Here is a 13,927-nt window from a genome sequence, read left to right as displayed (position 1 = left end):
TGATTTCTTGTTGATTTAAACACTTCTCTTTACCTTAATGCTGCAACGGCAATTCCGAATTCCGCCACCACCCTAATGCCGTCTGCCTCATGCTATATTGACACACATATTTGCAAGAAAGATTAGTGAAAAAGTAGAACTCTAATTTAAAAAGTTGGAGCAGAAAATCAAAAATTGTTTAGGATGGATTCGATATTTTGTAATTTTGGTAAAGATTTTCTAGTTTTCCAATTCCTAGTTGGAGTAGGTTTTACTAGTATATATTATAAATAGCCCATATAGGTGTGGAGAAAGGAATTAAAAAGGCAATTTCAATGTTTTGAATCCATATCTGAGGGGCATAGGAATTGAGATTACATACATGAAGAACATTTCTCTCCAATTCCTATCCTCCTCAGATCTGATTTCACTCACTGAATTCATCTCATACAACAAACCAACAGGTATATTGATCTCGACACCTTCTTTCTCTTCTTAATTCTTTCATCTAAGTTAATGCAAATTTCTTCTCATTAGATTTTACTATATACTTATATATTTTTGCTTCAGGGTGAAAATTAAAGAAGAAAGGGTATGATTATTTTTCTACAATATATCCCAGAAATCTTGGGAATTTCTTGAGTTTCTTCTTCTTTTTTTTCTTCTTGATTTTAAACCCCACATATTTGTTGTTGTATGTACAAAAGATATGTTGTTGTACGTACAAAAGATATGCAAGAATATATGAGAAACTTTATTAAATCAAATTCTGCCACGTCTGTCATCTCTCTTTATTACCGCTATCTCGTCTTTTTATCTTCAATTTTGCGGCATCAAATTAGCATGTTGGATTTTTCCTCTATATATATTCTTGAACTGGACTTCATGGGGAAAAGAAGAAAGGATTTTCACACATGCTAGTATTGCTTCCACAAATTTAATAGATCAAATCTTGACAGGTTCTTGAGTTTCTTTAAACCCTTCTTTTTCTTGCACATAAGGATTAAAAGGATATGATAAAAAGATATAATAGTACGTATGTTACCTTGGTGCTGCAAAGGCAATTCCGAATTTGTTAAATCAGATGGTGATCATAAGCATTCATCCAAACAAACAATTCACTGTGTGTACGTGTGCCATCCGAGTTTTCCCAAAATCTAACACTAGGAAAAGTTCGTGAATTATCTAATCTACTGACTCATTGATCAGAATTGAGATGGGAGCAACTGTGCCGAACCTCTCCTTTGGTTCCAGTAAGAGCACCAAAATTGGACATTTTACCCATGGCATGAGCAAACTGTGTCCTAAATATACTCCCATCATCAAAAGCGTAATCTGTCACTGCTGCAGCAGTCTTTTCATTAGCCATCAACTGTTGATCAGCAAACAGCAGCCCTCTTCCTCTCATCAAAGTATTGTAGTAGTGATTATCTACTGAAGTTTCAATTGATATAGCAGACTCGCTCAGACCCCTAGCTCTATGTTCATTGAACATAAAGTTGATGGTGTTGCTGTCGTCTGGACACTTCCGCTTCAGCTCTTCAAGAAAGTCGGCAGGAATTGTTGGATCAGGTAAACCTGTCCCATTCTCAGTTCTATCAGCTAGCAGAACAGATGCATCACAACCCTGAAAATCAATAGAATAGATAATTCATTGTCTGGGATCTCTACCTTATCGAAAAAAAGAAAAACCATTCTTTGTATTACCAAAGGAAATCCGGGAAAAGGAGTGTGGGGATGCATACACAGATGGATATAATTACAGGTAAATATACATAGAAAAGTTCTCCGAAATCAACAAGCAGAGACAGAAGTGATGCTCTGCTGAAACTAGCGAGAATAACAATATATGTGTTTTTATCTGTGTCCCCAAACTCAAAACTGAGAAAACTGGATCCAGCTAAAACCTTCATCTGAATCAAACAAAAAACACAAGGCACAAAGACACATGAAAACATATGAAGAATCACAAGTGCATGATTATCAAGATCACACTGCTAATTATAAAATCCAGTGTATGCATCACGAACCGATGCCATATATGAAGTAATACAAAATCCACAAAAGTATTGTCAATACGCATCTACATGGACAAAACCACAGATAAATCAACATAGAGCAAATATTTTGAACTCATTAACAACACACTTATGTAAGACGTAAGCAGGGAGGATGACAAAAACTGATCCAATTGGAGCAGTTAAGGACCTTGAGTACACAGGGCACTAAAAGTTCACATAATGCAACATAACAAAAGTGACTATGCTAATTATTAAAGAAATGACTACAATGCTATAAGAGAATAATAATAGTGACAGAAGAATGGAAGTACTTGGAACTATTTTGAGTTCATAGAGGGTACATGCACTAATGATTGTCGAAACCAAAAAAGCTAAGAACTGCATAACTAACAAAAGATCAAAAGACACAAAAGAGATCAAGGATATATGGAGAAATGAGTGTTGTTTCACAAGGAGCTCATATCTCTAATTTGAGGTAGTTGGGTGTAGATTGAGGTGGATTAGGTGGACTTTTTATGGAAAAATTCAAGGTTGAAGATGAACAATTGAAGTTGCACACAAAACTTATCTTTGTATTTCACTGTATCGCACTTGTATCCCATAAAATATAAGTGTGATACACTGGAATACAGTGACAATAGTTATATGTATCTTCAATGACAGACACCTATGTTGTATGTATGTTTAGCTATGGGTCTTCTTCCGCTTCTTCTTCTTTGTATCTTCACTGTATTTTGTTGTATGAGTATATGAGAAAGAATATAGTTTGTTGAGCGAGCACATACAACCTAACATGATTGTATGCATGGATATCGTGAATTTAATTGAACGCATACAACATATTATGGCTGCATTCATCAAAACTGTATGTGTTGATTACAACCATTAGAGTGAATTCACTCTATTTCATTGTATGAGAGAAAGAATATGTACAGTCTGGTGAGCTAGAGCATACAATCACGATCACGAATGAATACAATCTGATAGCATTAATTGTGATTGTATTCATGTAAGCGAACAAATACATGCTATTAACGAAGATATACAACTACTAACTTGAACATCACTTCAAGTTTGTCAATAACCTCATACAACAATGAAATTCAACTTTGGTGACATCACTTATTATAAGCTAAGTTTGAAAATGAATCATTCTTTCTAGTATTAGGATGTATAATTTTTTTTTATAAAAAAAGTTAGAATAATAACAAAGCTTAGTGAAATGGAAAAATAAGCAAGAAAGAAACATTACATGAAAGCAAATTAAGTAAAGGTTAAAAAATGAGAAGTAAAGAAATATAAGATAAATAATGTAAAGAAAGTAAAATATTTGGGGGGGGGGGGGGAAATAAAAGATAGATGAAAAGGAATATAAATTAAAAAGTACCGAATAGTCAGCTTTGTTTATTTATGGATAAATTGTGGCGAAAATTACGCGGATAAGTAAACATATACTAGTTAATTGGCTAATATAACTATAGTTTGAATTAATTATGGCTCATGACAAATATCTTGATGTAATTATAGTTTGAGTTTGGTATAATTCGCGCAATTATACAGTTGAGTTTTGTATAATTCGCGCGATTTATACAAATGTTGTGCACGAATCGAATTGTATAGCGAAATATACAAATACTACAAATTGTATAGCGAATTGTACAAACGGTGCGCATGAATTGTATAGTGAAATATACAAACGTTATAAAAAAAACTGCGAATTGTATAGCGAATTATACAAACGTATACAAATAATGCCCGAATTATACAAACTCTGCTATAACTATAGCTACGAATTGTAATTAGCAAACTATAGCTATGGAGCATAACTAAGGTATTTTTAAATGGCTATATACGGAAATTCTCCTAAATTATATTAAATATATTCCCTATATTTTAAATCTCTATGTTAATTAATATTTGCGGAAGAAATAATTTGTAAAAAAGTAAAATTCGTATTCCTAGTTGGAGTAGGAATAGAAATCCGAAATAGTTTAGGATTTAGTATTTTTATAATTTTCCTTTTCCTAGTTGGATTAGGAGTCGGTTTTGCAAGTATTATAAATAGGTAGGTATATTGATTATTAGCATAGCGGTAGAGGAAAGAAGGAAGAATAATTTCAATGTTTGAAGCCCTATCTGAGGGGCATAAGGGATTCAGATATGATTTCATCTGTCTTCAATCCCTTGCCTCTCAGATATGATTTCACTCACTGAATTAAACATTCTATTCATGTCATAATGTACTCTGCTACAACAGGTATGATCGATATTTTCTTTCTCTTCTTGTTTAATTTGATCATCCTATATATAACATATATGTAGTACGTAGTTTCTTGTAATTTGGAAATCTCTTCTTTGATACGTTATGAAGAAATAAATAATGCAATCTCTCTTTAGTCGTGTTTATAATGCTAATGTTTATGCATCACTTATCTTGAAGATTTTAAGCTTCCCCTTTTTCTTCAATTTGCGGCATCAACTTAGTTTGCACAAACCGATATAGATTTTCCTTCGCTTCAGGGAAAAGAAAGGACCGTGATTATTTTTCAACAATATAATCGACAAGGGTGATAAGTAATCCATCAAGAAATTTAACAGATCAAATCTTGACAAGTTCTTGATTTCTTCTTGATTTAAACACTATCTTTATTGCGGAAAGATGATACCTTAATGCTGCAAAGGCAATTCCGAATTCCGCCACCACCATATTGCCGTCTGCCTCATGCTATATTGACACACATATTTGTACGTACAAAAGATGCACGAATGAGAAACTTTGTTAAATCAGATAATGATTGTAGCTAGATCATAAGCCATCCAAAACAAACAATTCACTGTGTGTGTGCCATCCAAGATTCCCCTAAATCTAACACTAGGAGAAATCATGAAGAATTAACTAGTCTCCACTCATTGATCAGAATTGAGACGGGAGCAACTGTGCCGAACTTCTCCTTTGGATCCAGTAAGAACACCAATATTTGACATTTTAGCCATGGCGTGAGCGAACTCTGTCCTAAATACAGTCCCATCGTCAAAAGAGTAATCTGTCACTGCTGCTGCAGTCTTTTCATTAGCCATCAACTGTTGATCAGCAAACAGCAACCCTCTTCCTCTCATCAAAGTCTTGTAGTAGTGATTATCAAATGAAGCCGCAATTGATATAGCAGACTCACTCAGACCCCTAGCTGTATGTTCATTGAACATATTGCTGATGGTGTTGTTGTCGTCTGGACACTTCCGCTTCAACTCTTCAAGAAAGTCAGCAGGAATTGTTGGATCAGGTAAACCTGTCCCCGTGAAATTACTGAGCCTAGGCCGAATGAATTCACAACCAATCCTCCCAATGTTATGTCCTCCTTCAAATGATGAACAAAAAATAAGAGAATTTCAGAATATGTATCTTCCAAAAAAGATGCAGTGAATGAAGATTCAAGTAGTGGGATTAGAAAGATTACCAAGGAGGGCCACTGTTTCCCTCTCATCAAATCCTCTGAGCGAAAATAGCCTAAGAGTTTCACTGATATTCCCATTTGGCCGTGGAATTTCAGCTATGGCTTCATCAAAGAATGACTCCTTACTGTCCCTTCTCCCCGTAAGCACAGGAAAATATGGTCCACCAGCCTAAAATGTAGGAAATCAGCATGTGAGAGGGAAGGCGAGATATTAAAGATATAATATGCGCAGTATATGAATATTCCCATATTTTCAGAACTCTGCTGTTAACATATGATACCCATTGGAAAATGCAAAATGTTCTGTAATGTAAATATGCACTACAAGATCTTTTAACTGAACTATTTTAAGAAAGGTACATATGCTAGTGCATGAGTTACATCTATTTCACTATAGCTAGCCAGATTCTTTGCTCTTAATTACTTCTTGAACAAGGAACACTGAGATAGATCCATGTAGAATAGAAAGTACTAAGAGCAAGAAAAAAGAAATCAGCAAAGGAACTTAAGATGCTGGACTATAAGAAACAAAGGATATGGCCAAATTCATACCAAAACTATGCCGTCTCTTGTTGCTAGAACAAGGATATCAGAACAAGAGACAATCCCAGGGCATGCCTCCTCAATTTCATCCTTTATCGTGTCAATGAAGTTGAAGCCTTTCAGCGTCATGTTCGGGATGGCCTCACGTTCAACAGTCCCATTCTCATTTCTATCAGCTAGCAGAACAGATGCATCACAACCCTAAAAATCAATAGAATAGATAATTCATTGTCTAGAAACTCTACCTTATCGAAAAAAGAAAAACCACTCCATGTCTAATATCATTTCTGACTTCCTAATGACTCTAAAAGGTCACCTCTGCCTTTTCAGAAGTAATCACATTCCATCCTTTTTCTATTACCAAAGGAAATCTGCGAAAAGGAATATGGATGCATACACAGATGGATATAATTACAGGTAAATACACATAAAAAAATCAACAAGCAGAGACAGAAGTGTTGCTCTGCTGAAACTAGCGAGAATAACAATACATGTGTTTATCTGTGTCCCCAAACTCCAACTGAGAAAACTGGATCAGCTAAAACCTCCATCTGAATCAAAAAAAAGAACACAAGGCACAAAGACACATGACAACATATGAAGAACCACAAATGCAGGATGTTCATGATTACACTGCTAATTATAAAGAAGAAAACATCCACAAGAACGTCAAAGAAATGCAAGTGCATCATGCATGCATCACGAACCGATGCCAAATATGAAGTAAAACAAAATCCACAAAAGTATTGTCAATAAACATCTACATGGACAAACCACAGATAAATCAACATCGAGCAAATATTCTGAACTCATTAAGAACACACTTCTGTAAGACGTAAGTAGAGAGGGATGATAGGAACTGGTCCAATTGGAGCATTAAAGGACCCCTGGCACAAAAAGAATAAGGCAAGCCACAGAAAATTCACACAATGAAGCATCCCAAACATCAAAGTCTTATTAAAGAAATGTCTACAGTGATATAAGAGAAAATGAATTCATATCCGATACATGCATGAAACGTGAACAGAGGAATAATAGTGACAGAAGGCTGGAAGTACTTGGAGCTATTTTGTGTTCACCAGGGTTACATGAATAAGAGATTGTAGAACCAAAAAAAGGCTAAGAACTGCACACAATAACAGAAGGAAAGACACAAAAAGAGATCAATACTTGTTGTTTTCTTGATAGTAAAGAAAATCAATCAACAATTATCAAAGTGACACCACAGCATGTGCAAGGGAACCCTTACAACATCATATACATTAGACTTGCTTCCAAAATTTTGACATTAAACAGTAAAGAATACAGCATAAAACACCAATCCCCTTTCTCTGCTTCATTAAAGGTCCTAGATGCTTTTCTTAACCTTCATAGGACTCTAAGTTCATGCTTACCCTAATACCCAAAAGAGAAGAAAAAGGAAACCTAAAGGCTCAGTGACCTAATCAAGATTAATAAAATTTTCAAAAAGAAACGAGTGTACATAGGTGTGCGCATAAATCATGATGTATTCATAGAGTGATGAAATAAATGAGATTAGTACAAAAATCCCAATTGCATGAAGCGTACTGATATGCATGATTTACAGCTACAGATCCCCTAAACCCCCATTAATAACTCATGAATATGCACATATCAAGAATCACAATCTGTAAGAAATGACAAAACAAGAGAAATATAGTATTTAGTACTATGATTTAACGCTAGCCAAATCACTTAATTTGGTTGAAAATTCCAACAATCAAGTAAAAAAAGGGCAAGACTTTAGTGTTCATGTCTCAAAATTTATGTTTAAGGTCCGTTTTGACATGAGATATAAAATGATGATATGAAATCAAATTGATACGAAATTGAAGTTTTGTTTAGACATACAATTTAATTTTTTAAGTTGTATTTTTTTGAGAGATTTAAGAATCTTTATAGCGAGACGAATTTAAAATTTAAATATAATTTTTTTATAAATAATAATTTAATTTAATTAATTAATAAAAACTCTAATTAGTCGCACATTTTATCAAATAATAATTTACAATCATAATGTCACAACATACTTCAAATTTTCAATATAAAGTAATCTATTAATTCGAAAATCACTTCAAGTTTGTCTATACCCTCATACAACAATGAAATTCAACTTTAATAACATTACTTATTATAAGTCAAATACGTAAATAAATCATTCTTACTATATTAGGATGTATAGTTTTTATTTTTAAAAAATAAGTCAACTTCGTAAATCAATCATTCTTACTATATTAGGATGTATAGTTTTTATTTTCTTAAAAAAATAGAATAAAGTAAATAGCTAAGTTAAAGGTAAAAAAAAAAAAAACAAGAAAGAAACAAAATGTGAGAAATTACATGAAAGCAAATGAATTAAAGGTTAAAAAATGAGAAGTAAAGAAATGTAAGATAAATTATGTAAAGAAAGTAAAATATTTAGGGGGGCGAGGGGAGGGGGGGGAGATAGAAATAAAAGATAAATGAAAAGGAATATAAATTAAAAAAGTACCGAATAGTCAATTTTGTTTATTTATGGATAAATTATATTAAATATTTTCCCTATATTTTAAATCTCTATGTTAATTAATATTTGCGGAAGAAATAATTTGTAAAAAAGTAGAATTCGTATTTCTATAGTTTTCCTTTTCCGAGCTGGATTAGGAGTAGGTTTTGCCGTTTTGCAAGTATTATAAATAGGTATATTGATTAGCATAGTTGCGGAAGAATAATTTCAATGTTTGAAGCCCTATCTGAGGGGCATAAGGGATTCAGATATGATTTTTCATCTGTCTTCAATCCCTTGCCTCTCAGATATGATTTCACTCAATGAATTAAACATTCTATTGCTACAACAAAGTAACAGGTATGATCGACATCTTTCTTTCTCTTCTTGTTTAATTTGATCATCCTATGCTATAATATATATGTTAGTACCTTGTTTCTTGTAATTTAAAGTTATTGGAAATCTCTTCTTTGATATGTTATGAACAAATAAATAATGCAATCTCTCTTTAATCGTATTTACAATCCTGATTAGTAATCGACAAGGGTGATAAGTAGCAAATATGTGTGTCAATATAGCATGAGGCAGACGGCATTAGGGTGGTGGCGGAATTCGGAATTGCCGTTGCAGCATTAAGGTACCTATTATTTATCAAATCTTGACAACTTCTTGATTTCTTGTTGATTTAAACACTTCTCTTTACCTTAATGCTGCAACGGCAATTCCGAATTCCGCCACCACCCTAATGCCGTCTGCCTCATGCTATATTGACACACATATTTGCAAGAAAGATTAGTGAAAAAGTAGAACTCTAATTTAAAAAGTTGGAGCAGAAAATCAAAAATTGTTTAGGATGGATTCGATATTTTGTAATTTTGGTAAAGATTTTCTAGTTTTCCAATTCCTAGTTGGAGTAGGTTTTACTAGTATATATTATAAATAGCCCATATAGGTGTGGAGAAAGGAATTAAAAAGGCAATTTCAATGTTTTGAATCCATATCTGAGGGGCATAGGAATTGAGATTACATACATGAAGAACATTTCTCTCCAATTCCTATCCTCCTCAGATCTGATTTCACTCACTGAATTCATCTCATACAACAAACCAACAGGTATATTGATCTCGACACCTTCTTTCTCTTCTTAATTCTTTCATCTAAGTTAATGCAAATTTCTTCTCATTAGATTTTACTATATACTTATATATTTTTGCTTCAGGGTGAAAATTAAAGAAGAAAGGGTATGATTATTTTTCTACAATATATCCCAGAAATCTTGGGAATTTCTTGAGTTTCTTCTTCTTTTTTTTCTTCTTGATTTTAAACCCCACATATTTGTTGTTGTATGTACAAAAGATATGTTGTTGTACGTACAAAAGATATGCAAGAATATATGAGAAACTTTATTAAATCAAATTCTGCCACGTCTGTCATCTCTCTTTATTACCGCTATCTCGTCTTTTTATCTTCAATTTTGCGGCATCAAATTAGCATGTTGGATTTTTCCTCTATATATATTCTTGAACTGGACTTCATGGGGAAAAGAAGAAAGGATTTTCACACATGCTAGTATTGCTTCCACAAATTTAATAGATCAAATCTTGACAGGTTCTTGAGTTTCTTTAAACCCTTCTTTTTCTTGCACATAAGGATTAAAAGGATATGATAAAAAGATATAATAGTACGTATGTTACCTTGGTGCTGCAAAGGCAATTCCGAATTTGTTAAATCAGATGGTGATCATAAGCATTCATCCAAACAAACAATTCACTGTGTGTACGTGTGCCATCCGAGTTTTCCCAAAATCTAACACTAGGAAAAGTTCGTGAATTATCTAATCTACTGACTCATTGATCAGAATTGAGATGGGAGCAACTGTGCCGAACCTCTCCTTTGGTTCCAGTAAGAGCACCAAAATTGGACATTTTACCCATGGCATGAGCAAACTGTGTCCTAAATATACTCCCATCATCAAAAGCGTAATCTGTCACTGCTGCAGCAGTCTTTTCATTAGCCATCAACTGTTGATCAGCAAACAGCAGCCCTCTTCCTCTCATCAAAGTATTGTAGTAGTGATTATCTACTGAAGTTTCAATTGATATAGCAGACTCGCTCAGACCCCTAGCTCTATGTTCATTGAACATAAAGTTGATGGTGTTGCTGTCGTCTGGACACTTCCGCTTCAGCTCTTCAAGAAAGTCGGCAGGAATTGTTGGATCAGGTAAACCTGTCCCATTCTCAGTTCTATCAGCTAGCAGAACAGATGCATCACAACCCTGAAAATCAATAGAATAGATAATTCATTGTCTGGGATCTCTACCTTATCGAAAAAAAGAAAAACCATTCTTTGTATTACCAAAGGAAATCCGGGAAAAGGAGTGTGGGGATGCATACACAGATGGATATAATTACAGGTAAATATACATAGAAAAGTTCTCCGAAATCAACAAGCAGAGACAGAAGTGATGCTCTGCTGAAACTAGCGAGAATAACAATATATGTGTTTTTATCTGTGTCCCCAAACTCAAAACTGAGAAAACTGGATCCAGCTAAAACCTTCATCTGAATCAAACAAAAAACACAAGGCACAAAGACACATGAAAACATATGAAGAATCACAAGTGCATGATTATCAAGATCACACTGCTAATTATAAAATCCAGTGTATGCATCACGAACCGATGCCATATATGAAGTAATACAAAATCCACAAAAGTATTGTCAATACGCATCTACATGGACAAAACCACAGATAAATCAACATAGAGCAAATATTTTGAACTCATTAACAACACACTTATGTAAGACGTAAGCAGGGAGGATGACAAAAACTGATCCAATTGGAGCAGTTAAGGACCTTGAGTACACAGGGCACTAAAAGTTCACATAATGCAACATAACAAAAGTGACTATGCTAATTATTAAAGAAATGACTACAATGCTATAAGAGAATAATAATAGTGACAGAAGAATGGAAGTACTTGGAACTATTTTGAGTTCATAGAGGGTACATGCACTAATGATTGTCGAAACCAAAAAAGCTAAGAACTGCATAACTAACAAAAGATCAAAAGACACAAAAGAGATCAAGGATATATGGAGAAATGAGTGTTGTTTCACAAGGAGCTCATATCTCTAATTTGAGGTAGTTGGGTGTAGATTGAGGTGGATTAGGTGGACTTTTTATGGAAAAATTCAAGGTTGAAGATGAACAATTGAAGTTGCACACAAAACTTATCTTTGTATTTCACTGTATCGCACTTGTATCCCATAAAATATAAGTGTGATACACTGGAATACAGTGACAATAGTTATATGTATCTTCAATGACAGACACCTATGTTGTATGTATGTTTAGCTATGGGTCTTCTTCCGCTTCTTCTTCTTTGTATCTTCACTGTATTTTGTTGTATGAGTATATGAGAAAGAATATAGTTTGTTGAGCGAGCACATACAACCTAACATGATTGTATGCATGGATATCGTGAATTTAATTGAACGCATACAACATATTATGGCTGCATTCATCAAAACTGTATGTGTTGATTACAACCATTAGAGTGAATTCACTCTATTTCATTGTATGAGAGAAAGAATATGTACAGTCTGGTGAGCTAGAGCATACAATCACGATCACGAATGAATACAATCTGATAGCATTAATTGTGATTGTATTCATGTAAGCGAACAAATACATGCTATTAACGAAGATATACAACTACTAACTTGAACATCACTTCAAGTTTGTCAATAACCTCATACAACAATGAAATTCAACTTTGGTGACATCACTTATTATAAGCTAAGTTTGAAAATGAATCATTCTTTCTAGTATTAGGATGTATAATTTTTTTTTATAAAAAAAGTTAGAATAATAACAAAGCTTAGTGAAATGGAAAAATAAGCAAGAAAGAAACATTACATGAAAGCAAATTAAGTAAAGGTTAAAAAATGAGAAGTAAAGAAATATAAGATAAATAATGTAAAGAAAGTAAAATATTTGGGGGGGGGGGGGGAAATAAAAGATAGATGAAAAGGAATATAAATTAAAAAGTACCGAATAGTCAGCTTTGTTTATTTATGGATAAATTGTGGCGAAAATTACGCGGATAAGTAAACATATACTAGTTAATTGGCTAATATAACTATAGTTTGAATTAATTATGGCTCATGACAAATATCTTGATGTAATTATAGTTTGAGTTTGGTATAATTCGCGCAATTATACAGTTGAGTTTTGTATAATTCGCGCGATTTATACAAATGTTGTGCACGAATCGAATTGTATAGCGAAATATACAAATACTACAAATTGTATAGCGAATTGTACAAACGGTGCGCATGAATTGTATAGTGAAATATACAAACGTTATAAAAAAAACTGCGAATTGTATAGCGAATTATACAAACGTATACAAATAATGCCCGAATTATACAAACTCTGCTATAACTATAGCTACGAATTGTAATTAGCAAACTATAGCTATGGAGCATAACTAAGGTATTTTTAAATGGCTATATACGGAAATTCTCCTAAATTATATTAAATATATTCCCTATATTTTAAATCTCTATGTTAATTAATATTTGCGGAAGAAATAATTTGTAAAAAAGTAAAATTCGTATTCCTAGTTGGAGTAGGAATAGAAATCCGAAATAGTTTAGGATTTAGTATTTTTATAATTTTCCTTTTCCTAGTTGGATTAGGAGTCGGTTTTGCAAGTATTATAAATAGGTAGGTATATTGATTATTAGCATAGCGGTAGAGGAAAGAAGGAAGAATAATTTCAATGTTTGAAGCCCTATCTGAGGGGCATAAGGGATTCAGATATGATTTCATCTGTCTTCAATCCCTTGCCTCTCAGATATGATTTCACTCACTGAATTAAACATTCTATTCATGTCATAATGTACTCTGCTACAACAGGTATGATCGATATTTTCTTTCTCTTCTTGTTTAATTTGATCATCCTATATATAACATATATGTAGTACGTAGTTTCTTGTAATTTGGAAATCTCTTCTTTGATACGTTATGAAGAAATAAATAATGCAATCTCTCTTTAGTCGTGTTTATAATGCTAATGTTTATGCATCACTTATCTTGAAGATTTTAAGCTTCCCCTTTTTCTTCAATTTGCGGCATCAACTTAGTTTGCACAAACCGATATAGATTTTCCTTCGCTTCAGGGAAAAGAAAGGACCGTGATTATTTTTCAACAATATAATCGACAAGGGTGATAAGTAATCCATCAAGAAATTTAACAGATCAAATCTTGACAAGTTCTTGATTTCTTCTTGATTTAAACACTATCTTTATTGCGGAAAGATGATACCTTAATGCTGCAAAGGCAATTCCGAATTCCGCCACCACCATATTGCCGTCTGCCTCATGCTATATTGACACACATATTTGTACGTACAAA

At 33.3% G+C, this 13,927-nt stretch overlaps 2 protein-coding genes across 2 annotated transcripts; both read right to left on the bottom strand.

The window, feature by feature from the left end:
- Positions 1-1,177: 1,177 nt before the first annotated feature.
- On the bottom strand, positions 1,178-4,707 carry LOC129872723 (peroxidase 49-like). Its single transcript, XM_055947642.1, has 4 exons — positions 4,667-4,707; positions 2,059-2,062; positions 1,725-1,892; positions 1,178-1,606 (listed from the first exon to the last, which is right to left on the bottom strand). The coding sequence occupies exons 1-4, from the start codon at positions 4,705-4,707 to the stop codon at positions 1,178-1,180; spliced, it is 642 nt and encodes a 213-aa protein (XP_055803617.1).
- Positions 4,708-4,759: 52 nt separating this feature from the next.
- LOC129872722 (putative Peroxidase 48) lies at positions 4,760-13,878 on the bottom strand. Its single transcript, XM_055947641.1, has 9 exons — positions 13,838-13,878; positions 11,230-11,233; positions 10,896-11,063; positions 10,388-10,777; positions 9,205-9,263; positions 6,312-6,366; positions 6,005-6,196; positions 5,456-5,621; positions 4,760-5,356 (listed from the first exon to the last, which is right to left on the bottom strand). Exons 1-9 carry the CDS (start codon positions 13,876-13,878, stop codon positions 4,908-4,910), a joined length of 1,524 nt encoding a protein of 507 aa, XP_055803616.1. The 3' UTR covers positions 4,760-4,907.
- Positions 13,879-13,927: the final 49 nt, after the last annotated feature.

Source organism: Solanum dulcamara, chromosome 11, assembly GCF_947179165.1.
Source record: "Solanum dulcamara chromosome 11, daSolDulc1.2, whole genome shotgun sequence".
Taxonomy (NCBI): domain Eukaryota; kingdom Viridiplantae; phylum Streptophyta; class Magnoliopsida; order Solanales; family Solanaceae; genus Solanum; species Solanum dulcamara.
The sequence above is the reverse complement of the archived record's forward strand: the minus strand, read 5'-3'. Positions and strand labels throughout refer to the sequence as shown.